The sequence below is a fragment of the Alternaria ventricosa genome (assembly GCF_023758065.1).
Source record: "Alternaria ventricosa strain BMP 2768 chromosome Unknown scaffold_5, whole genome shotgun sequence".
Classification (NCBI taxonomy): domain Eukaryota; kingdom Fungi; phylum Ascomycota; class Dothideomycetes; order Pleosporales; family Pleosporaceae; genus Alternaria; species Alternaria ventricosa.
In genome coordinates this window covers 168321-192099 of record NW_026055685.1, presented here as the reverse complement: position 1 = coordinate 192099, position 23779 = coordinate 168321, and the positions used below count along the sequence as shown (strand labels likewise).

Sequence of the window (23779 nt, the reverse complement as noted above, 5' to 3'; positions counted from 1 at the left end):
ATCCACGACATTGAGATGTTCCTTCGATGTCGCAATCCCCAGAGCCGATATTCGTGGGTGGTGCCTGCCATTCCAGAGGCTTGGCTGAACTCAACAACTACCATCGCACCTGCCCGCCTCAGGTATGTCAGACAAGCATCACGTCATGTCCTTCGTTCTTTCTTCTCCGCTCATCTCACTTCTGAATTTCTTCAACCCTTCTCGAGCGGCATCATGGCTTCTCAAGCCTACTCCACGATTGCTGACCTAGCTTTCGAAGTCCTCTCCTGCGACCGATCCGCCTCTCGACTCGCCCGGAACATGTTCCACAACCGCGCATCTATCTCCGAAGCCTTCGACTATTTTGCGGTTCTGTTTCCGACATCTTTGCTCGCAATTCTGCAAAGTTCCGTGCCGCCTTCTCCAGATTCTCTCTTGGCCTGTTCGCTTCCTCTCGACATTATCTCCTCTTCTACGTGGATTGTCTATCTTCACTTCATGGAGAAGGATGGCGAGCTGTTCATCAACGTCTACTGTGGATCCGGGACCGCTGACTCTGGCGCGATCACACGGATCAAGCAATACGAAAGTTACTTTGCCGGCCGTGCTAATGGTGCTCAAATTCCAACGTGCATCAAAGACCTGGTTGCAGAAGGTTACGTTCTGAAAGGAACGTCATGTCTGGCCGCAAGCACGATTTTCAGTGACGCGGCTGACTTCAACTTCGAGCGAGCACTGATCCTACTCCTGGAATCAACATTCACAACGAAGCTCTGGTTCTTTAAGTCAGCAACCTTTGGCTCAGTCACTCCTTTGTCACTCTGGCCACAAGCAACACTTCCGTATCGCGGTCTGTGTGGCACGTCCGCAGTTCGGGAAATTGCCCCGCCAAAAGTTTTCGACGTGCTTAGTGTTAAAGATGAGAGCACTTACAAAGAGAGGGAGCAGGATAGGAAAGAGAGGCAGAAGGTGTACAGCGCAAAGCGGCGATCGGTTACGTTTTATTGCGAAAACTGCCCAAATGGATTCAAAACAGTCTACAAGAGCAGCATGATATATCACAAGACAATATGTGGACTTCCCAGAAAATCCAGGGGAAGGCGCAGGTCAATGAAGCAGATTGCACTCGACAAGGCTGCAGCAGAAGACAGAGCGGAGGCAGATCGAGTGGAGTTGGCGTCAGCAAGTCATGCGGCTTTGTCCGATGACGAGTGGATAGGAGATTAGGAGGGCCAACAGACAAGGTGTGAGCTTAATTGTAGCGTTTCAAGGTCTCATAATGTTTCGAGGATGAATGTTTTCGATGATATAATACAATAGTCATTACCGAATACTTCATGATCGAGATCCCATTTCCATTGCTATCTTCATCTTTTGCAAGAAAAATACGCAACACCCTGGAGTCTACGTCAGGTATTCGAGCAAAAGGTTGACGAAACGTTGACACAATGTAGGCTTCTGGGATGCCTCAACCACCTGCATCGAAGGTAGAACCTTGAGATACCCTGCTGTCTACATCGATATTAAGATAGTAAGTTGGCAAACCTTGAACGCAATGTAGGCTTCAAAGGACATCATGACCCTGTTCGTTCAGGACAAACCTGAATACAATGTGGAGTCTACATCAACGCCAGATATTCAAATATGCTTTTTTATTTCCAGTATAGTCTTCAAACCTGTGTGGCCATTCACATGCGTTCAGGAGACAACTGCTTTATTATGAAACCAAAAGGCTTCCGTTCTACATGGTCTATCCCCAAACCAAACCAAACCGCCAACCCATCAAAGGAGCTTCTCCAGGGAGAGAGATAGAAAGTAAAATTGCACCCATCTCAGCTACAGAGGCTGAAAGCTTGTCCTATCCTGATGTTCCCGTGATGTGTTCCAGTAAAGTACTGAGCTCGCGCACCAAGCTCATCTCGAACCAGCACAAAACCACCGAACAATTGCCAAGCATCAGAAAGTCAGGAAGGATAGATCGAAGGCAACCCCTAGATGCTGCACAAGAAGGAAGAAACATCATCGTTCATAGTAGAGAACGAGCCGTGAGAGCGGATGTCAGCGACCTCACCACTGGTAGCAATCTCGCCGTTTCCATTGCGGCAACCGGTATCGCTACGAGACAGTGAGCTTATGCAATCCCAGACCCAAATTCTGCGACCACTTACTTGTAGAAGATGCAGTTATGGCCGTTCGCCTTGAGCGAGCTGACCTTGTCGTTCAGCCTTCCGGCACCCTCTGCTGGATGTTAGCTACCAAGTTGTAGAGATTGGAGGTGTTGGGAAGCACTTGCCGCAGATGCCAAAGTGGAAGTTCACATTGAGGCAATCGTTGAAGTCCTTGTTGGAGCAGAGCTGGACGCTGGGGTTGAGCTGCCTCTGCTGGATGGAGGCGGCGAAGGCAGCCGAGGAGGCGAAAAGGGCGAGGATGATGGTTTTGGAGAACATTTTGTTGGGTTGGGATGAGTCGATGGAGGACTGGGAGTGGTGAAGTGTGATGGTTGAGTGTTTGAAAGTGATGATTGTAGATGATGAGAGATATCTGTTTCTGCGGGAGTTGTTCAGTTCTTATAGCTTTTGCAACGCATTCAACCCAACCCTCTTTCATGTCTAACACATCTTCCGGCACTGTCTTCGACCCCCAAAAGTCATAGCCATGAGCAAGTATTGGCGGTCTCTCATCGCTGAGCCCTGAATACGGCCGTGACTGATTCGAGCAAATGAAGCCAAGTACGCTGAGATGTTGTGTAAAGGGCCTACACCTCACCGACAAGTAATCGCTTAATGCAGACCAAGTGTAGCAAATCATCTCTTGAGCATACCATGATGGACGCAAGACGTGAAGTTCGAAGTAACAAGCTTGGCAGCCGTTGATTAGTATACACCGGGGAACTACCAAGACCGTGCTCGGACCGGTCTGAACAGTCGAGCGGATCCAGAAAGACGGACCGATCCAGGTAGTCGCAAGACCCTGAACGACCCTGAATCGTAGGGCTGACATGGTGGAGACGGTCCTAATGCAGGTGATAAGTCTAGATTTGTGCCTGGATTTGGACCGAGTGGGAATAGCGAGGCAATCCTGATGACTGATACTCAGCGGTGAAGAGAGCTAAGATACGTTTTCGGCTAGCGACCCAAGTCCTTGGAACTCACAATGTTACTGCATTTGGCAGTGACTGTACTTCTGGTAATTTCGTATCAGTGCTGGGCGTGCTGCTTCTGTCAGTGAATAGACCCGATGTCAGCGAAAGCGCGAGCAGTCCAAGTCTTTAGGGCTGATTCGAATACGGCCTCAGTAACAATCGTATGCTTGGTAGTTTGTCACCGTCGCGGTACTTTCTGCTTCGGCGCGAATGCAGCGGATGTCGATGAGGATGTGAGCGGAGAGCCAGCAGTCGTTGCATCCGTATCCGACGCCGGATGTAGTGTCTCAGTAATCGGGTATCGAGGCGATGTATGTTGAACGAAGCTGTAGAAGTTATAAGACCCGGAGGAAAGGCTTTCTTTCAGCATCAGCTCAGTACTTCACTATTCTTCCTGCATCCTCACCTCAAATCCTTCACCTTCTCATTCCTATACCACAGCCTTCATCAGCTACCCTACCTTACCATGACTGCCTCATTCATCAAGCTATCCCTCCTTGCTACCGCCAGCATGGCCGCAGCCGCCAGCATCAATGCGACGGCCAACATCGACATCGACGTTTCTTTGGGAGCAATCCCCATCGAGGTCATCGCCGAGAAGGTCCACGTTCCCACGAAGGCCATGGTCGACCTCCTCAACACCGTCGACTATGTCACGATGACCGTGGAAGACTGGTGCCCCCTCCTGCAGCAACCCGTCGAAGCCGTCCAGGCCTGGCCAGACCACGTCAAAGAATACGTCTTCACTGAACTCTCGCTCGAGGTCTCGGCCCTGGTCGCCCCGGAAGCCGCACGCGTCGACGCAGTGTCGGAAGTCAAGAGCAACAAGCTTGCCGCTCGCAACGACTCGGTCCGTCGCATGGAGCGTCAGGCGCTTGCCCTTCACGACGCGCGTATCAAGTCAGGCCGAAGCGGCTGCTTCCAGAACTGGGCGTGTGGCTCTTGCGTCGTTGCTGCTGGGCTCGCAGGCGCTTCCGGTATCGCTGGGTGCACTGGCGCTGCTTTGGCCGCGGTTGAAGGCACCGCTGGCTTTGCTCTCGCCGCAGTTTATGCTGCCTATGTTGAGTGCACTACCAAAGTTGGTGGTGCTACTACCGCCGCCATTGGTGTTTGCCACGCTGGCCTCTAGTTCGACAATTGTCGGGTGATTTGCGGCTGATGTAGCAGGGTAAGTCGTCTGTTTTCTATTCGTGTTTTTGTAGATCTTCAGACTAATCTTATCGCAGAAGTTATATCGAGGCGTCACTTCTGCTAATGTGTTAGGCAATCTCGAGATGGAAGCAAGGGGTTACTGTGGCAAGACTTGGTGGCTCTGCGCCGTAGCCACCATGTCTATTTTTGGTCTATTTTTGATTAATGTAATGTTTGCTACTGTAATGGGAGAAAGTAGTTAATTGTTTGGTGGTATCTAGTCGATGAATCAACAGATTCATTACTCACCCGCGTCCCGTGTTCCGAGTATCACCACGCCTAACGCGCGGTGACATGCATGTGCACGTCTCTTCTCCGCTTAAAGACCTCGACCGCCGCATTCCCGCCTATGGAACCAAACCAACTCCACACCTTGCATGTCAGCGATCAGCGCAAACCCTTGCGGCTCGTCGAAATCGCCATGAGCTGCACGAGTAGCTGCCGTATGCGGCTAGAGGGCCCCGCAAGTCTGGACCCTGAAAAGACGTCACCCGCCAAGATATGATGGCATAGCATCAGCCGCTATTGCTCAAATACATGGCAGTCGCTTAGGACCGATGTGAACGAACAATTACGATTCTTTTTGCTGCACACCTGCATACCAAAGACCCTGAACTTTCGGTGCGGTCCTTCTACGGCCTCTAGGAACTACCCAGCTGACTGATAGACAGGGACCAGTACCCTCCAATCACACTATTCGACACGGCACCGCCTAGGCCCTAATAGTAGTCTACAGACTTCACGTACGTTTACGCTCCAAGGATACCCAAGATGTATGAGGGTCTATGCTAAGACTTCACAGCACACACCCTCTCCACCATGAGTTCACGACCATCTCTCATGCCGCCCACCGAGGGCTCCTTCCTTTCCTCGGGCGCCTTCACTCCTTCCGGCCTCACACCCAACACACGCTCCCAAGCCGAAGCCGCCTTCACCTCCAACAGCACTTCGCAAACCGATGCGGCCGCCCCCGACCCAAACCTTCTGCCCCTAATGGGTGCCGGTGGAGGAAACGAGACAACAACAGACAAAGGCCCAACTGAAGCTGTCCGGGCTTACACTGGCTACCGCCGCCCTGGCATGGCTCGAGCAAGCTCAGCAAACTACGAGAACGCACTGAAGCGAGCGCAGCAAGCATCCGTCTCGTCCGACTTCTCTGCCGACTCTGAAGTACCCGACAACGTCACTACGGGCCAAACAGTCGCGTCGCCTACAGGCTCCACTCCATTCCCTCCTCCCGGCCAAGGTGTAGTGCCCCTCAACTACGGCTCTACTCCCGTTGGCGCCGCTCAAGGCGAAGCAGTCAAGAAGACTCGTTCGCGTGGCTTGAGTCTCAGTGGCCTTGCCCAGCAGCAGGGCTGGAGCGAGCAGGATTACAAGCGCGTATATAGCGCCGATTTGCTTGCCGAAGATCCGAAGAACAGCGCTGGTTATGGCTCAGGCCCGAAATAGGAGGCGAGCATGACATCACGGTGCGTGCCGCCGTTCAGCCAAAGGGATTACAGCGGCCATGATCAGGACCGCCGACTTGCTACAACTGCTATTACACTTTACCATATCATGAGCTACACGCAAGGCGTTGGGTGGAGTTCTGCCAAAACATCGAGGTCGCAGGCCGACGATACTTTTTAATACATCGATTATGATCTAATGCGGAGTCGCCATCATCGTTGACGTGAAATCTCCAATAACATTGCGCATCGTCGAATGAGTATAATGAAGGTCGACATATAGCAACTACTAATAGCGCAGCATCATGTTACCGTCATCCATCATCTTCCTATATTTCTCGCATCTCAGTCTGTTGTTGCACCTGTATGCCTCTCCACCCTCTCTACACTGCTCTGGTCCTACGCAGCATGTCATATCTCTACATTCGGTCCAGCAAGTCCTTCGCCCGCATGTTTCCTCACATCGCTCCCTGAACCCTTCATTTTCACCATGAAGCCTTTCGCACTTCCTTTCGCACTTCAGATGAGCACTACCCATGTCACAGGTCTCCAGACATGTGTCGCGAAAGGCATTGCAAACCCGAGAAGAGGACTCGGATTCAACCGATGCATACTTGAGTAATGGTGAGGTCGAGTTCTGCGTCCCCAAAGAACGAAAGGGTAAGACACAAGAGCCAGTCTGGCAATACGTTGGGGTACTAGCCCGACAAGACTCCACACAATCTCCATCCGGTGCAAGCGAAGCGTTGATCTCCTGCCATGTTTGTTGCTGGCATTGCGTATGGTTCTTGAAGCAATTGGGCCAGCGTAAACTGTCCGCAAGACCATCGAGTGTAGGGGGAATACACCTGTCGTGTATGCATCTAACCCAGGACTTCAAACAGTCTTTGCATTCCATCGTATGAGCCGGTTCGAGAAGGCCAGCACGATCAGCGAGGTCTTTGCAGATCTCGCGCTCGCACGCCCCGTTGACGCCGCAGTGTAAGGGACCGGCTGTGCAGAGCTGGAGCTCGCATTGTAGAGTTCGCTGGTGGTCTGTTGTGTGGAGAGGGTAGGGCGGGGCGAATCCATGCCACGGGGGACTGTATGCCATTTTGCGTTCGTGAGGTCTCTCGCAGTTATTCAGGTATAGCTGACAGTCCGCACACGTTGTCGCTTTCTCCTCGCCTGCGCTCATTCTCGCTTCAGCATTCGCCATCCTATTGAGCTCTACATTTTGCAGAGACAGGATAGGAAAACGACCAGTGAGACTGACGTCGCAAAACGCACACTCGGAGCATTCGTGATCGCTGCAGAGATCGTCGGCGGTGTTTCTATACGATGATGTCATTGCAAGTACGAGGTCTTCGGCAGCGTCGCCCATAAGAGAGCGGTAGTCGGCGTAGCATGAAGGGTCGCATGTTTGCTGTTCCGACCCTCGAACACCGAATAAGGAGGAGAAAGAAAGTGCGCGTACAGTGAACGGAAGAGATAGGATAATGGAGGCTTTTGATAGTAGCATGGCGGCGAATGGGGTGGGTTGGTGTCGGTTGATTGTGACGAAACGAACCTTAAAGCGGGGGCCAGAACTTTGAACATGAGAGGAATATCGTTTTAGGAAGTGCGTCGTGGGAAGTTTCACTAAGAGAAAAAGCTAAGAGTGAACTGACCACCTAGGTATTCCCAGCGAGCTCGCGCGAGTCACGTGACTAGTACTCACCGAGAATGACGGGCTTGTATTCCGTTTTCTGCATTCCCGCATCTCGGCACTCAGACAAACCATGAAATCCGACGTAAATTCTCAATATGATATTATGAAACCTAAAAAGAGCAATAGCCCATCGAAACTGTTGGTCGAGCCTGCCCGATCGAGTCGCTTGAATGAGGGTACAAACACTGAGAGCGGAGAAGGCTTGGCTGGATGCGTTGAGGGCCTAGAATATTGCATTGTATGCTATCTGATAGGCTATTAGTTGACCGACAGCGCAAATGTTCTAGAATGAGTTCAGCTACTCGCTCATTCGGGCGTTCGTCAGTATCGGGGTAGCTCTTTCCCTCACTATCGACCTATCACCTGCTTCAGACCATGAGGCAGCCGTTACCTCTACACCGCTCGTGCTTCTAGCTTGGCCCCCTTTTGTACATCGATGTGCTTTGCAGACCGACTTCCTTCACTCCTTCCTTCCTTCCTGTACCCTCAACTTCAATTCTCTCCTCCTACCACTACATTTCACTACCACCTCATCCTACACGCTCATTGAAGATGCGATTCAATAAGATCTTCATGGCTCTGGCCATGGTACTACCTGCGGTGTTCTCTGCCAGTATTCCATCCTCAAAGCAATTCTGCGAGCCAGGCACTCGAAAGTGCGACTACAACGACGTGGTGATCTGCAATGACCAAGGCACTGAATACTGGCTGGATCAGTCATGTAGCCAGACCGCAATTTGTACCATCGACACCAACAACCCCAATGATCACGGCCATTGTATCGAGACGTGCGAAATCCCCGGTGAAGAGCGCTGCCTCGGCAATGAGTGGCGTGTCGCATGCAACAACGAGCACCGATGGAAAGCCATTGAAGCATGCCCTACACCCGGACTATGTAACACACTCATGAACAAGACTTCCTGCGCGACTGCAAACTTGCCACCAGCGCCTCCCCCTGGCACGCCACCGCAACCTGAGCCTTGCAAAACAGAGACCGAGACGCGATGCTCAAACTGGTCCAACGGTCTTTACCGCGTCGAGATGTGCAACTATGATCAATTCTGGATTGCCTATGAGACCTGCGGACCTGAACAATTCTGCATGCACTGGGTGCCTGGTCAATCCGTCAGGCAAGGCCTTACAAAATGCGTCTACGACCCTGAAATCCTGTCCACTGCTCCTCCTCCCAAATCCCTTGACTCGCGCTCATGGATGTCGCAAGGAACCCCTGATGCTCATGAGTATTGCGACACTGGCACATCTCGCTGCTCGGGCAACAAGCGTCAGGAGTGTGTGGATAACGTCTGGAAATCTACCATGTGTCCTAAGTCTTCCGAATGCGTCAAGCATGACGATGTCGTACAGTGCTGGATGAAGCCGCCGACTCTGCCGACCGTACCAGAGCCATGCACGCCAGGAGATCGAAAGTGCGACTCTGATGCATACGCCCTCATGCTATGCGGAGACAACGAGATGTGGCGTACCGAGAAGAAATGCACCACCTATGGAGACTGCATCATTGACAGCCCAGGCCAAGCGCATTGCGAAACTGGTGGTGTAGGTCCGCTGAGCCTCAAACGTCAAACCAAAAGCACTGAATGCGCCTACGGAGATTGGGCCTGCGACAGCCACCAGCGCTTCATGTACAAATGCAACAAAAACGGTACCTGGTCGGTGCCGTACCAGTGCAGCAGGGCCGGTGGCTGCCAATCCGAGGGACCTACAGATGCCTTTCCCAAGGGAAGGATGACCTGCGCGGGCTTTCCGAAGTACCTGTACCCTTACCCCGACAACAGGGTCTGTGAGACGGTCAAGAGCTGCGAGTACATGCTGTATTTGTACCCTACTGCTGTAAGTATCCACCTCCCCTCTCCGTCTCTTCTAATACGACGATACACCTGGGCTTTGCGAACGATGACTAATGCGCGATAGGGCTCACCTGATGCTGAGACTAAGGAGAAGTACCGCAAGAGCATGTGCGCGGATGAGGCTGTAAGTGAACTATTGTCAAGGTTAGAAGGAATGGGCTGACTTTCTTGCAGTGCATGGACTGCGATCGTTGCACTTACAAGCTTGGACACGGAGAGGTGCTACAACCTGACCTGCGCACCCTTATCCATGGATCGCCGGTGCCTGACAATTTTGACTAGTAGTCATGACAGAGTGGGATGAGGTACCATGTCGGCTTGAGTATAACGAAGGCACTTGGTGATGGGGTTGATGTGTGGTGGAAACTACGCACGGCCTAAGAGGGATGTCAATATGTCTCCGATATGGCGAACATTCTGACCTTGGGTAACCCTATGTATAATCACCTGCAGTCCTCTACCAGAATGAATGGCTTACCAGCTGAATCACAAGCTTGCAAGCCGGTGACACTCCAAGTCGATATGGTTCTCTCTTTCTATTCACTATCCACCTCGATGTCATAACATCTTTCACAACGCCGACGCGACTGATCAATTCTCTCACCCACCTCTTTTACCCAACACTCAGTTACCACTCATCCCTCCCCCAACACACGAACCAGACAACCAACACAACCACCGCGCAAACATGCACCCCACCCTCTTCTTCCTACCCATCCTCTCCATAATGACTCTCGCCTTCGCCGCAACACCAACCACAAACACCCGCACCACAACCTACGCATATATCCCCAAGCCCGCAACCCTACTATCCGAGATCCCCGGATCGGGTGTTTGTGACCGAGAGATTGAGTATTGCATGAAGGTACGTATCCGGCACTGAGCCGAGAGAAAGAAGATTTGAAAGAGAGGAGGAGAAAGAGAGAGCAAGAGAAAAGGATCGGTTGCTGGAGTTGAGCTGACAGGTTTGATAGACCAAGATGGGTTTGACGCGACAGCTGCAGATGCAGCAGTGTAAGCTGTGGGCTTGTGCGTTTCATGATACGGTAAGTTGGGTTGGAGAAGGATGGGGATGTGGGATTGGCTGGCTGGCTAACGTGGTTGTAGTGTCCTGGGACTAGGTATTGCGATGTTGAGTATACTCTCTAGTGACATTGTTCAAGGTCGCCGCGGGGAAAACATAAGCTGGTCGGGAATAGAGAAAGAGACATCGGTGTAGATGGTGGTAGAAGGAAGCAGGTAAAGATGTTGTCACCTGGGATAGACTGGATGATTGACAGGTCATCAATGTGGAATACCTCTATATGAGCCAAACGACTCTTCAAACTTTTGTACCTCTTCCTGCGCCGAGCTATGCTTGAAACCACTTTTGTTGTAACCGCAACTCCTGATGCGCCTTTTATGCTGGGCCCCCGAGAAACCTCATCAGGTACCCTCCCAATGGTCCAAACAGCGGGAATCCCGTGCTGTGACCTCCGTTCCTACCAAGCCACAGGGAATAGGCACCCACTACCATGGCAAGACCAACAGCTCCGTACCGGCGGTGGTACCAAACTCGCAGTTTGATATACTGGATTGTCTTGACGGCCTGTCTCAGAGTCTGCGCGCGGCGGAGGTCCTGCTCCTGCTGCAAAAACAGCATCTCGCCATCTTCCAAAGTAAGATGACGCAGACTGTTGCTTGTCGCAGACGTTTTGAGTACGCTGGAGGACGAGATGCGCCACCACTCCCAGCTGTTGAGCGATGTAGGAGGTAATTTCTCGTACAGCTCAACGGTCCGAGCGATGTGGAACTCGACGTCGAAGGGTTCTGGGAGCTTCCCTAGCATGACGTAGAGTATGTCCTCGTCCTCCTTCTCGTATTCCAGCAGCTCCTCCCTCTTGGATAGCACCACAGCTGCGAAGAGGTATATGGGCATAACAGCATGTCGCGCCAAGAAGAAGTCAAACAGCCTCGTAATATCCTTGTAGTCTTGTATGTTGTGGGCGAACATGGTGATTGTTCCGGCGAGCGCGAACGACGGCTGGCTTTTGGGAAGGTGCTCATACAGGACGGGATCGGCGGCGCGGAGGATCGGTCGCAGCAATTCGAGCTGGGCGAGGGCTGGATCGAGCGACGACAGCATGAAGTCGCGAATGCGGAGCAGGCTTAGTCGGGCAACTGCAGCGGGGGCATGTTCGGGGCCGAGAACGAGTAGGAAGACCTGGACGATATCGTGGTAGCCCTGGAAGTAGCAGAGCGTGGGGTGATGGCGCAGGACGTCGAGAATGACATCGGAGAGCTGCTCTTTTCGACGATTGAGCTGCTTCTCAGATTCTGGTCCTATTAGTATGAAACACAAGGTGGTTCGCTTGTATGCAACAAACCATTCCTGGGGTAGTAGACAAATGCGCGGTTGACATCCAAGCCAACCTGATGCTCATCCTTGTGCTCGGAGAGATGTTTCCATGGCGCCTTCTCTGAATCCTTGTCAGAGCATCCCAGCAAGAGAGGCCCTATAGCTGTCAGCCTAGTGTAGAGATGCGTGCAATGGGAAGCCTACAAGCAGTGCAACGCAAGCTATCGCTGACGAGGCCAGAGGGACTGGTCGCGAGGTCTACCAGGGCTGTGACGTCGCCATTGTCGATTGCGGCGCGCACCAGAGACTCCTTCTCCTTCTCGGCAGGCGTGAGGTGGGGGACGGGGGTGGCGTGTCGCGTGGGCAAGCTGCCAGAGCTCACTGAGCGCGACACGGAGCCAGAGGGAGTGCGTGATGCCATGACAGTGCCCGCATCTCGAGACGTGCCCTCAGTACGCGGCAGCGGCAGGAAGGAGCTGGACCTGGGACGCGATGACGTGGCCAACGTGGGCCCTCGTGTGCGCAGAAGAGCGCAGGGAAAAGATGCAAGAGGGTGGCAAGATGTTTGTTGGAGGAGCTACATGCTGTTGCGCGTAGGCGTTCCAGCTGCCAGGTTGACGTGACGGGTCGCGCCTTCCTCCTTGTCCAACCGAGGCGCTTGGCACCCCACCAAGTTGTGAAGGTCAACTACCGGCACTTGCCGCCTCCTATCCCATCGCCATCATCTTTTATCCGCTGTCTGCGCGGGGGTGACGACCGTGTAACCCGACAACACCACTCGCGCCTACCCTGGGACCTGTTCGCCCGCGGCCACCAAGGCCCGAGACGCTGCCGTGCCGCCAAATCTTCCGTGTCGGCGCACTTGTCTGCATGCTCGACACCTTCACGCCGACCAACCATTGCTGGAAGACCTCCCGCACCCTAGTCAACTACTGCGCCGCACCACCGGACTTGCAACCAACTCACATAGCCATCGCGATCCGACTAAGATCGTACTCCCTGCTGCACGATCATCTGGTGATCTAGATCGGTACCCCATTCCGATACTTGAAGCGCACTCCACGAGCCTTTCCGCGCTCCACACGTGCTGCGTACTAGTAGTAGGTGCAGCCAGTAACTCGATCACTGAAAAGGTGTCCAGGGTGCTACAGTGGCCTGTTAGCTGCCGGCTTGAGTTGGTCAAGGCATCCCGGTTCCAGTTGCCTTAGGTCGCTGCTGCTATTCCACTCACCACCACTAACCGTCCAATCCAGCCCTTGCCACATCCGACAGGCTTTCTGTTGCATCAATTGATCCCAGTACCTATTGCTGAACTTCCTTGCCTCATCAGCGTGTCTGACAAGCCTGTCGCGACAGGCAGCAACATGTCATCCGTTTCAGCTTTGAACAGTGTGCCTTCGTTGCTCTTACCTACACTGGTCTGATCTCATCCTGTGTTGTGCGCCGGGTCTGTCATCATCGATTTCGGTCTTCAAGCTATACTTTGTCTCCAGCCTTCCGAATAGGCCTTAATCAAACATCATGGCCCAAGCCCACGGCCTCAGCCTCGTCGACGGTGAGTGGGTTTCCAGACCGCTCGACCCTTATCAGATCATGGCCAACGCGCCTCAAGATGACGTTGAGATGCGGGATGCAACGCCTAAGCCAACAAGCCAAGTGCCTGAATACGGCATACTGTCGCAGACTGTTTTCGAGACACCGCTCAGCAAACTCATCCTCCCGGCGAGTATACGTCACAAAGATCTGATTGACGTTGTCATGGTCGGCGAGGACTTCATACGTCTCAAAGAGATCCGTGACTATGGCCAGATCCGCCATGTAGCTTCCAAGACTGACTTCAACGGCGGCCGCATCATCACCGCCAAAGTCTTTGGCGATCCTCGTGAAGTTCCCGCAACCACAGGTGGCAGTCCTTCGCTACACCAAAATTACATGAAGCACAGGACTAGAAAGTCGACTACGGAACATGGAGACGACGCCTTACCTCCGGAAGTCATCGTGCTTACTCTATCAAACCGATCGTTGATGTTCTTGTGGGCTCAACACGCTACGGCAGGTACTGCCACATTCATCCAGAAGACCATCAAGCTTCCTGCAGGGAGTTCCCGCTTGGATCGTTTTGGTACCTTCCTCGCTATAGATCCCAAATGCCGAGCAATGGCAGTCGCAGCGCACGAAGGGCGCTTTATCCTCTACAAGACGAAACCGATGGAAAAATGGAAAAGGGATTCTAGGATGAGCAATGAGATTTCTGCGCCTATCGAAGATGAGCGAATCATGTCTGTTGAAGGTCAGATCATGCACATGGATTTCCTATCATCAGGAGGTGGACAGGACGATTACCACGTTGTTTTGCTGTTCGTTGTCGTCCTCCAGGGAAGGACCAGGCTCACCTGTTTCGATTGGGATTGCAGGCAGGATCTCAGTAAAGCAACCCCGCGGACGGAGCGATACCTTGTCCAGCCTGGTAAGTGTGTAGACGTACTAAGCAATATATCAGCGTTACTGACCTGTCCAGAGGATACGATACCTTCTCTACTCATACCCCTCCGCCGGAGTCCGGATTTCCTTCTAGTTTCCGACGACCACATCTCGGTTTACAAGAATATCCTCTCTGGAGATCCAACGCAAACCACAGTGCCGATTGACAAGACAGTACTTCAATCAATACTACCAGGCGATGGCAAGTACACCCCCAAGTGGACCGCTTGGGATAAGGCGCCGCGCAACTCCGATTACCAAAAGGAGGTGTTCTACATTGCAAGAGAGGATGGCCGTATTATGTATGTGGTGCGAGGATCAGCGGGCACTCTAGAGATCGACGAGGCTGGTGATTGGCAACACCGGATCGACACCTCCTTCTCATGCTTGAGTATCGACAACTCCGAAATGTCGCAGCAATACCCAGATCTTCTGATTGCCGGCGGGGCAAGCAACGATGGGTTGCTTTGCAAAGTCGGTGCCTGGCCCGCTGAGTACTCTTATGCGGTGCAATATCCAAGCACAAATCAATTCTCCTTCGTTGACCTCATACCGAACTGGACGCCTCTTACAGACCTTGCAGTAACCAAACTTTCTAGCCCGCGCGCGCCAGACGAACGTCAACGGTCTTCTATCTTCGTCGCAAACAGCAACAGTCCACATGGAGAGATCTCGGAGCTGCGACGTGGCATACAAGCTGTTGTTGACGATAGTTTCAGTGGCATAAACGGCTGCGCTGGGATCTGGGTGGTTGACCATGGAAGTCACATGGCAGACATCGAAGGCACGATGAAAAGACAGCATTATGCCATATTTTCGATAACGCTTCCGCCAGAGACCTTGGTAATTCGTATCGTCCGCACACAACCGGAGAGCCGCGCAGACTTTACTGGAGCATGGGAGGATGGCTTCTGGGATAAGTTCCAGACACCCAGCGACGATGACCCACTCGAAGACGATCTAATGCGAGAAGAAGAGACCATCTCGGCATGTCCCTGGTCTGACACAATATCGATCCAGATCACCAGGCGAGAAGCCCGCACTCTTCTTCGGCCAACATTGAGACAAATCGAGTCTTTGAAGTTTGACTCTCCGTTGCTGTTGGCTGTCGCCCATACTGCATGCCCTTTCATCGCGCTTACGTCTCGACAGAGCGGCTGTGCGCTATTAGAGATCATATCAGTCTCAAAGGGCGGCAACTTCGACCGATCGAATTCATTTCAATACCAGCTAGCTCATGATCCCACATGTGTAGAGACACTGGAAATCAACGGCTTTCCATATGTGTTCGTCAGTACATTCGATTCGAAGGTCTTCCTCTTCCAGTACTCATATGATGAGACCTCGTTGGTGTTGGAAGACTCCTGGAAAGACCAAGATACCCTCAACGGTTCGCAGAAGCTCTGTGAGAGTGTTGCAGTTCTGCGCAAGGACGGCAAGAATGTTCTGGTGTGTGCAATGCGGGATGGTACTCTTCTGAGTTCGCGAATCCACGTAGAGCACGGTGGTAAGTTTGAGCAGACCCTAATACGAAACACTTCTCACATCGTACAGTCATATTGCCCCTATCCTGGAGCTCTACTCATATGGGCGCAGCTTCAGCCAAGATTACCCGCAGCGAAACAGATGTATCTGCAGCATTTGTTTCTTGTGGATCAGATTTCTGCCGAGTGCGCCCCTCTTCAAGTGAATTCTCCTGTCTCGACATTGATTCCATATGGTTTACCGACCGCGGCCACCCCGAGTACAATCAATCGCCAGTATCGGCAATCTATCAACTTCCATTTCTTCCAAAACTGGACGCTGTTGGGAGAAATCTCGGTGGATTCCTATTTGCAGTCGCCGGAGATCGTCTACTCTTCTCGCAGCTCGATGCAGACGTGAAATGGTCAAGTCAGGACATGCCTTCTACGTTTCTGCACGACTCCAAAATCGTTCCCAGGAAACTCAGCACGGGTGCTAAGCCAACCAATATACTGTACATGCAGAAGCTACGCCGAGTACTAGTATCGACTACGGAAGCGAAAGAGCGACGAGGGCCACCATGTGGAGAGAGAATCCTACACTCGTCAATCAAGTTATTGAGAGTGCGCGACGACAGACCGACTGATGAAGTCGAGATCAAACAAGAGGTGGAAGCGCCGGTAGAGCGGCTAGTCGTCGCCCAAGCTCCTTTGATGAACGCCGAGAGGGTCTATTCCATCGTTGAATGGCAATTTTTGAACAAAGACAGCAAGAGATATAATCTCATCATCGTTGGTACCGGAATTCAGACCGGCTCCTCGCAGCATAGCGGAAGGCGACTGATCTTCAACACTGGCAAATCGGGCTCCAAGCTGGATTTGCAGAAACAGTCAACATATAATGATCCAGTCTATGGTATAGCGCTGTGGGATAATCAGACGACAGTCAGCATCGTCGGGAAATCTTTATGCATCGATCGCTTTGACGAGGAAGCCGGCCGGTGGTTTCAGCGTGGTAAAACAGATCTGCACTCTCCAGGTATCCACGTGTCTGTCATTCAGCCATTTGTCTACGTTTCGACGCTCCAGCACTCACATCTTTGCTTCAAAGTTGTGGAATCAGCACGACCCGATACTTTTGAGTTCGTGCGGGAGTTCTCTGATAGTGGTATGCGCAACTGCGCGCGACATCTGGTCATGGATTTGCCAGACAAGGAGGGTAGTAGCAACGATCGATTCGTCTTGCTCACCGATAAGAAGAGCAGCTCGGTAACCGGTCTCTACCAGCCACCTCTTCGGACCCACAGTAACGCTTCACCGACGTTGTTTGAAGCATGTCTCCCCCGATCTGTGATTCGTCTCGACCGCGGCGATATCCGCCCGCCTTGGCGCCGTCCAAATCCTGCAGGAAAGATCACTGGAGTCCTTGTCGACGATATCATCGGCGCTTGTACAGATGGCACGATCTTCTCTTTCTCCATTCTCTCTTCATCCGCCCGTCTACTACTCCGCCTGGTACAAAACCTGATAGAGGTTAAGACCAATCGTTCCGGCGCCCACAAACACGACACGGTCAAACCTCGTAGTGGCGACATCTTCAACGTTCTCATGAACAACGCCCCTGGCAATCAACATGGTGAGATCTTGGTTAGGGATGTAGATCCACGTTATCTGGGGCAGAGTCTTCAGCGAGGTGCCAAGCACAAGCACGTCGAAGGCGACTTCCTAAAGAACTGGCTACATGAGGATGGCGACTTGGAGAGTTTGGTATGGAGTAACGCAGACGAAGAGGTCGGAAAGCTCTTCCAGAAGCTGGCGCTGGATGTCGAGGGAAGATGGGGAACGAAGAATACTGGGGAGGCCAATGGGCAAGAGAGGCAGCAGTTGTGCGAACACGTGAAGAGATGGATGAGCGAGGTACTCATGCCTGTGCTATAAGAACGGAGGCTATACTAGGGCTGTGTACAATGCATATCGCATTCTGAACAAAAGTTCTTCGAGTTTGAAGCATACTTCGCCTTCGAGAGTACTTCCTTCTTCCAAATCAACAGTGTGCGTCCGAACAAGAATGTCCTCCCTCACCCACACCCCTAGTAAGACATCCCATCCCATGTCGCACACTGTTCGTCCACAACCACGCAACTCAATGATGAGACAACACTGTCTTTCAAGCATCGTGTTAACAGAAACGTGATTACCAAGACCAGTACTTAAACTCACCAGACGTAACGTTACGAGCCATCTTGCCATACTGACATACTATACACGGCCATACTGCTATGCCACCATGCCCACAATGAATCTCTTCTGCCTCACCCTCGCCATCAACAAGCCAAAGAAGAAGGAATCGTCTTTCAACTTCATCCGCCTTCATCCTAAACAACATATCGAGCCCCTCGTCACGCCTCCTGCTTCCCCATTAGTCCACGCTCCTGCTGCTACTGATGCTGCCGCTTCTCCGCCGCCACCAAAGCGATGCGAGTCTCCGGCCGAGAAGCTGGAAGCTGGGGCATCGAAGTTTACGGAAAGGCTGGAACTTCCACCAAGCTTTTATGAGACATCGTTTTCGGAGTCGACAAGGGAGTTGGTCCCGCAGCCGTTGGGATCACAGCAGGAGAAGGAGACTTCTCAGGCGCAGGATAGAGATGCAGTGAGTACTTGTCACTAGATGGGTGCTAGTAGGGAGTAACAAGTATAGATACATCCTTATCTAAGGGCTTCAGTTTATTGGGCTGTTGATAGTGCGCAACGCGATCGAAGCGTAGATTGATGGGCAGTCTAATGGAAACATAAGGATTGGGGGCTTTTTGAGGGGTTTGGTGAGGGTGAGATGGGATATGATGGGAAGCAGTAGAGTTAGGTCAAGGTCATGCGAAAACGTTCGCGTTATGCGAATGTGAACAGAGGATAGTTGCAACATTTCACGAGTCGCATCTTGTTCTCCTCTCTAGTCAAGTTGTATCTTGCTCACTGCAGTCCTTAACATAGCTGAAGTATTTTATTTCGTCGACTAAATGAGCAAGGAAAGAGTGAGACAAGCACTTCCTCCAGATGTATTCGCAGGGTCATGTGAAATACACAAAGCTGGTGACAGCATAATGCACCTTGGGCCTGTTTGATTGTCGAGCCTCAAAGTCAGCCTTGCTCTCAGCCTTCTCTTCTCACTGCTAAAGCATCCACGAATAAGCAAGGCTGAGCGTCATCGGTGGCCTAGTGCTTCGGCATAGCCGTGTGACGTGTCGAAGGGCGCAGTATGTTATATTTGCGACTTCTCTAATTTGTGAGAGTATCTTGTCGTCCAGGTTGTCGATGTTGTCGATGTTGCGGAAGCTATGAGTGGCTCGTTTTGCTCTGCGTTATCGCAGTACCAATATCGAAGGGCACAGTGTTGTTTCACATGATGTCAGAGCAAACTTTATTTTGATGGTCGATTGGTCAGATCGTTACTGCTCGCCTGCATATCCAATGTCGTGGTGCATCGAAGGGCACAGTGGCGTTTTGCACTAGCCGGATTGGTGTAAGGTCCTTCACAGCGTCACTATTGCGAAGGAGTGTCTCCCGGTGTTGCCTCCCTCGCGCATCGGGATCACCTCTCGCTCGCGAAGCTCAATCGTCTCCTGAGAACATCATACGAACAAACGATCTTGCGGCACGCCTTTCTTCCATCAACTTCTGAATTCATTGATTTCCCTTCACCTTGTTCATCGGTCCGTTACACCTACCCACAGTTCAATATAAACAGTCTACTGTTTCTGAACCTCTACAACGACCATTCGATATGCCTTCCAATTCGCTCTTCGGGCATACACGTCATGAACGCTTCGATCAGGCTCTTTCGGGTCAACATCCTGTGGCTAGCGAGGCTAGCCCCGGGTAAGTTTTTTTTTAGACCCCGCTGAGTATATAATGCCCTCCAAAGATCCCCCTCGCTTGCCGCCGTTTGGTATAATGGTCACCAGTATCCCTACACTACGGTGGTCAGCCCTACTTTAGCTGAAGATGCCCGAGCCGTGCTGAGCGGTGACGCCGACTGCCTCCTGGGTAATGATGAAGTACTCAGCGACGTCGATGGCCCGTATGATATGGAACAGGGTAATGTCAACGCCGTAGCCCGACAGGCCATCAACATACCCGTCGCTCCACTAGCCAACGTCCATCCCCAAGTCCTTGCCGCATCCGTGGTCCCGCCAGTCAACAACCAGGTCCAGCATCTCGCTGCCACAGGTCCTCTTCTGTGTCCCCATGGATGCACCGGTGCCTTTGGTCGCCGAGAGGAGTTCCGCCGTCATATGAAGAAACATACTGGGCCCTTCTTCTACTGCACTCATCTTCATTGTGGTATGATGTTTTATCGTCGGGATAAGCTGCGCGATCATCTTGCCAAAGGCCATTAGATAGGGTGATCTGTACGTGATCTACACCTTCATCATCGCCGGGGGGAAGCCTGATCAATCCCAATGGCGTGGTCAGACAATGAGGTTATAATGAGTGCTGAGCAGGTCAAATTGGCGGAGGATTTCATTCGTATTTTTGTATTTCTTGTCTTTGAGCTCGCATGTATATCTATCTGCTACACAGCAAATATGAAATCACATTAACGTGTTACGATACTTTATCGCCCCCTTAATATCTGAAACGAAGTGATTGCGCATGTGAAGTATGAGATTTCTGCCGCCAGAACGGCGTGTTAACAGTCTTGAGGGTCGAGGACCAATGGTATCGCGTACGTTCAATGAGAACAATGGGCCACCAAACTCATCATAGACGTTTCCTTGATCCCGTAGGCGAGCCGCAAACATCGAGTCAGCCTCGCCGTTCAACGAGAAGACTTGAGCATCAGCCGGACAGCCCGCCATCGCTACGCTTACCACTGTGGAAGCATCATCTGCGGCCTTTTTAGTCCAAAGTAAGACGCTGAAAAGATTCCGTATCTTCGTCAGATGCCGTTGGAGCGACATAGCCGATGATCTCACAATCTGCACGTCATCCTCTGCAGCCCCTTCGCACATCTCCTGGATCAGAGGCTCGTCGATGAAGCTGAGAAACATGACGCATAGCCAACCCTTACGGGCTTCAGACTTGACGGCATGTAAAGGTTGGAGAGCTCTGCATATATGCCCGAAAGTGGGTTCAAGTAGTAAAGGGTCTACTAAGTCAAGTGAAAGCCTTCGGATGATGTCTGGTACGCGATGACAGTAGGCCAAGCCTTCGGGAAAGTCAAAGTCGCGGGTCTCGCGTAGGTGATTAGAGGCTGACTCCAGGACCTGTGAGAGTGGCAGTACCTCCGTAACGCGCCCGAGTTGTATCGCATCGAGAGCAAGTTCTTTAGACCGTATAACGGCGTTATGCTTCTTGTTGGGCCTCAGACGATCTTCAAGGCGAGTCAGGACAAAAGGGCCCATTTCTCCGTCTCGAAGTTGCATAGGAACTTCAAGAGATGGTGGAACAGCATACAGCCAGCTCATCCGGCCTTCTTGCACCAGCGCATTCATAATCACATCGAGTGCTTCGTTGGCACTATGTGCTGGGTTGGGCTCCACATTCTTGAGCAGCAACATGCCACACAAGGCGTAGTACTTGTCTGAAGGTACCGTCGCGCTAAGCGTGGAAGCTAGCTGCAATACGTTCGCGTCGCATAGCTCATACGTCTGAGTTTCATCGTAGTTCTGCCTGAGATACCACAATCTGCGGCACCAGGACGCAAACTCATCGAGCCATGTCTCTTCCAAATTCCGACGGAACAAGAGCGCGGCAACTACGGCGGTGTCGGCGAGAGAAAGCCAGTTGCCACTATCATCCCAGTTTAGGAGGTAGTTTTGGCTGAGAAGTATCTCTTGCAAAATCCAAGCTCTCTCACGCCACGTAGCGTGGCACAGTATCTTCAGCGCATTGAGGGCTGACGCCTCGAGCTCTGAGTCAATCTCAGGCAGCGATGTGCATGATTGACACAGAAGACAATTGTGCGGAACCATTTGCGCAATGTCTCTGAGCCTCAGTGGGCCAGACAATGGGCAATGCATGCGCCTCTTAACTACCAGCACTGGGCTTAGATCCAGCCCAGGTACCCGCAGGAGCAGGATCGTGCATCGCGCCTCATAGTATATCTCATCCATGCGCGGTATCCAATATGTTTTATCCTCACTCGATTCCTGATCGATGCACATGCAATCAAGCCAACAGCGAGTTGCCTTCCCCGTGATAGCTTTCATGCCGGGAGAGGCACGCTCGCCCAGAAGAGACGTGAGCCGCTTCTGGAGCGCTGCCCAGCTCGGAAGCTTATCCGACGCATTATCTCGCCATTCGCTCCATACGTATGATATCGCGACGTGGGTACGGAAACCGCTGGTGAGGTACGCGTGGCGGTCTATCTGGCGGTGGAATAAGGACGTGCTTGGGTCTATGAGGGCAAAGGCGGATCGGGTCGACGAGAGATGCGATTTCGGGAGTTTCTCCGCCATTCAGACATGGTCATAGTCGGGAAGACGGCGCTTTTGGTGCGGTTGGGATGTGAACGTTGGAAGAGTGAGTAGATGGAATGCGCGTGTGCTAGGGAAGCATCGTCTTCGGGACCAGCTAGAGCGATGAAGCGACTATACCTATCTGGGTTTAGCCACCTACCTCTCTCCAGCGCGTCTTCTGGAACGCGTCGAAACCTACTGAGGAAACGTCAAATACATCTAAAACTCGGTGCTATCTAAAGTCTTAAATTACCATTCAGTCTTATTCGACCTACCATCTTGTCATCATACGTGATGCTATCCCAAGTGTTCCATCGTCCGAACAGTGATGTGACCAATTCCTAGGCACAGCCGCATCGCCCAGTCAATGGTCAATGGCATCTCTGCAGGCGTTTGCCAATGATCTTTAGCTACCTTGAGTCATTCCAAGATATAGCTTCATAATGCCCGACGGCAACGTGACAGACGTGCGATGTAAGGTGTCAGAGATAGGCGAGGCTGGTGGAGGCATCTCAAGATCGCGACCCCCGATGACGATAACGCGATGACGTCGTCTGAAACCGCAACAGCCCAAAACACGTCTGACATGTGAAGGACCGGTAGCACAGACACGCTACACCGACTATCTCCCGTCTCGAGGCCGTTGGAAGGAAAACTTCGCTTTCCATCTGTCCGAGCCAGTAATCGCTCTATCTCGAGCATCAAAAACTTGTCAAGCGTGTCTCAGCTTGCATTCGACCGGTCAACAGAAACCCTTTTCCGAAGCCGGAAAACACACTCTAGCCGATATCGAATGCACGATGGCGAGCCTCTTGCTCGCGGCCCTGAAAATCTCAGCCGCACTAACGGCTAACAGTGGGCCCGCACGCGTTATCATCACTCCACTTAGCGCGTGAGGCGAGCGTGGCGCATCATCTTGATGTCGTTCGACGCAAATTCTCGAAACGGTTCCGGGACAAGTCGGGATGGTGCTTGTTGCGCACGATTTTTGCTCGCCAATTTTTCGCTGGTGACTGGATTCAGGGTCATGTTGGGAAGGCGCGGCGAAGGCGGAGGTGTATAAGAGGGATTGTGGCTCTGGGGTTTTGGCTTCTCGTCCACATCTGCATCTCCTCCATCTCATATTAGACGAAGATAATATACGTCATACCTCAGTAACTCAATCTCAATCAACTTTCCATAAAAAACTAACATCAAAATGCCTTCCTTCAAGGGTATGTTCTCCCATTTACCGATGCTTTATTCCATGCTAACAACGTCTTCAGACTCCGTCTCTTCCACTCCCGCCGGTGCCTCTGGTGCCCCAACCCCGGCCTCCACCAGCGCACCCACATCAACCCGCGAGACTCTCCACGCCGCATCTGCCGCACTTGGTCTGACCTCCCAGGGTCTTGACCTCTGCCCTCACTGCTTCCGTGAGATGTCGCACTGCAACGAGCGTTTCGAGTTCGCTTAAGCGCACTACAACTCAAACTCCACTGTCGACATTCAAACACACTCGGCATTGTACTTTATCAGAACTCTCCTTCAACCGGCAGCAAGAATCGGCATGCTAGGATGCAGGGGCTACGACTTTCACATTTTTTTTTGGCATGGCATTGGGTGTTGGATGGATGGCATAAGCGGCGTTTAATCTGGATTGGTGGAAACTTACAGGAAACGGCATACCCTACTTTGAGCGATTGTGTATCATCACGAGCATAGAATCTTCGTATCGC

The 23779-nt window shown here is 52.1% G+C and overlaps 8 protein-coding genes across 8 annotated transcripts; 6 read left to right on the top strand and 2 right to left on the bottom strand.

The window, feature by feature from the left end:
* Positions 1 to 213: 213 nt before the first annotated feature.
* On the top strand, positions 214 to 1206 carry J4E93_003438 (uncharacterized protein; the record flags this gene model as incomplete). The annotated part of the gene is made up of 1 exon (XM_049341375.1): positions 214 to 1206. The coding sequence occupies one exon, from the start codon at positions 214 to 216 to the stop codon at positions 1204 to 1206; it is 993 nt and encodes a 330-aa protein (XP_049200880.1).
* Positions 1207 to 2143: 937 nt separating this feature from the next.
* Positions 2144 to 2426, bottom strand: J4E93_003437 (uncharacterized protein; the record flags this gene model as incomplete). Its single annotated transcript, XM_049341374.1, has 2 exons — positions 2144 to 2215; positions 2298 to 2426. The coding sequence occupies 2 exons, from the start codon at positions 2424 to 2426 to the stop codon at positions 2144 to 2146; spliced, it is 201 nt and encodes a 66-aa protein (XP_049200879.1).
* Positions 2427 to 3587: 1161 nt separating this feature from the next.
* On the top strand, positions 3588 to 4250 carry J4E93_003436 (uncharacterized protein; the record flags this gene model as incomplete). The annotated part of the gene is made up of 1 exon (XM_049341373.1): positions 3588 to 4250. One exon carries the CDS (start codon positions 3588 to 3590, stop codon positions 4248 to 4250), a length of 663 nt encoding a protein of 220 aa, XP_049200878.1.
* An 881-nt stretch (positions 4251 to 5131) lies between these two features.
* On the top strand, positions 5132 to 5764 carry J4E93_003435 (uncharacterized protein; the record flags this gene model as incomplete). Its single annotated transcript, XM_049341372.1, has 1 exon — positions 5132 to 5764. The coding sequence occupies one exon, from the start codon at positions 5132 to 5134 to the stop codon at positions 5762 to 5764; it is 633 nt and encodes a 210-aa protein (XP_049200877.1).
* Positions 5765 to 8026: 2262 nt separating this feature from the next.
* Positions 8027 to 9603, top strand: J4E93_003434 (uncharacterized protein; the record flags this gene model as incomplete). The annotated part of the gene is made up of 3 exons (XM_049341371.1): positions 8027 to 9304; positions 9386 to 9445; positions 9496 to 9603. 3 exons carry the CDS (start codon positions 8027 to 8029, stop codon positions 9601 to 9603), a joined length of 1446 nt encoding a protein of 481 aa, XP_049200876.1.
* Positions 9604 to 10720: 1117 nt separating this feature from the next.
* On the bottom strand, positions 10721 to 12080 carry J4E93_003433 (uncharacterized protein; the record flags this gene model as incomplete). Its single annotated transcript, XM_049341370.1, has 3 exons — positions 10721 to 11637; positions 11688 to 11816; positions 11864 to 12080. 3 exons carry the CDS (start codon positions 12078 to 12080, stop codon positions 10721 to 10723), a joined length of 1263 nt encoding a protein of 420 aa, XP_049200875.1.
* A 1100-nt stretch (positions 12081 to 13180) lies between these two features.
* Positions 13181 to 17541, top strand: J4E93_003432 (uncharacterized protein; the record flags this gene model as incomplete). Its single annotated transcript, XM_049341369.1, has 3 exons — positions 13181 to 14126; positions 14178 to 15647; positions 15695 to 17541. The coding sequence occupies 3 exons, from the start codon at positions 13181 to 13183 to the stop codon at positions 17539 to 17541; spliced, it is 4263 nt and encodes a 1420-aa protein (XP_049200874.1).
* Positions 17542 to 23259: 5718 nt separating this feature from the next.
* J4E93_003431 (uncharacterized protein) lies at positions 23260 to 23517 on the top strand (the record flags this gene model as incomplete). The annotated part of the gene is made up of 2 exons (XM_049341368.1): positions 23260 to 23275; positions 23327 to 23517. 2 exons carry the CDS (start codon positions 23260 to 23262, stop codon positions 23515 to 23517), a joined length of 207 nt encoding a protein of 68 aa, XP_049200873.1.
* Between the last annotated feature and the right edge of the window lie 262 nt (positions 23518 to 23779).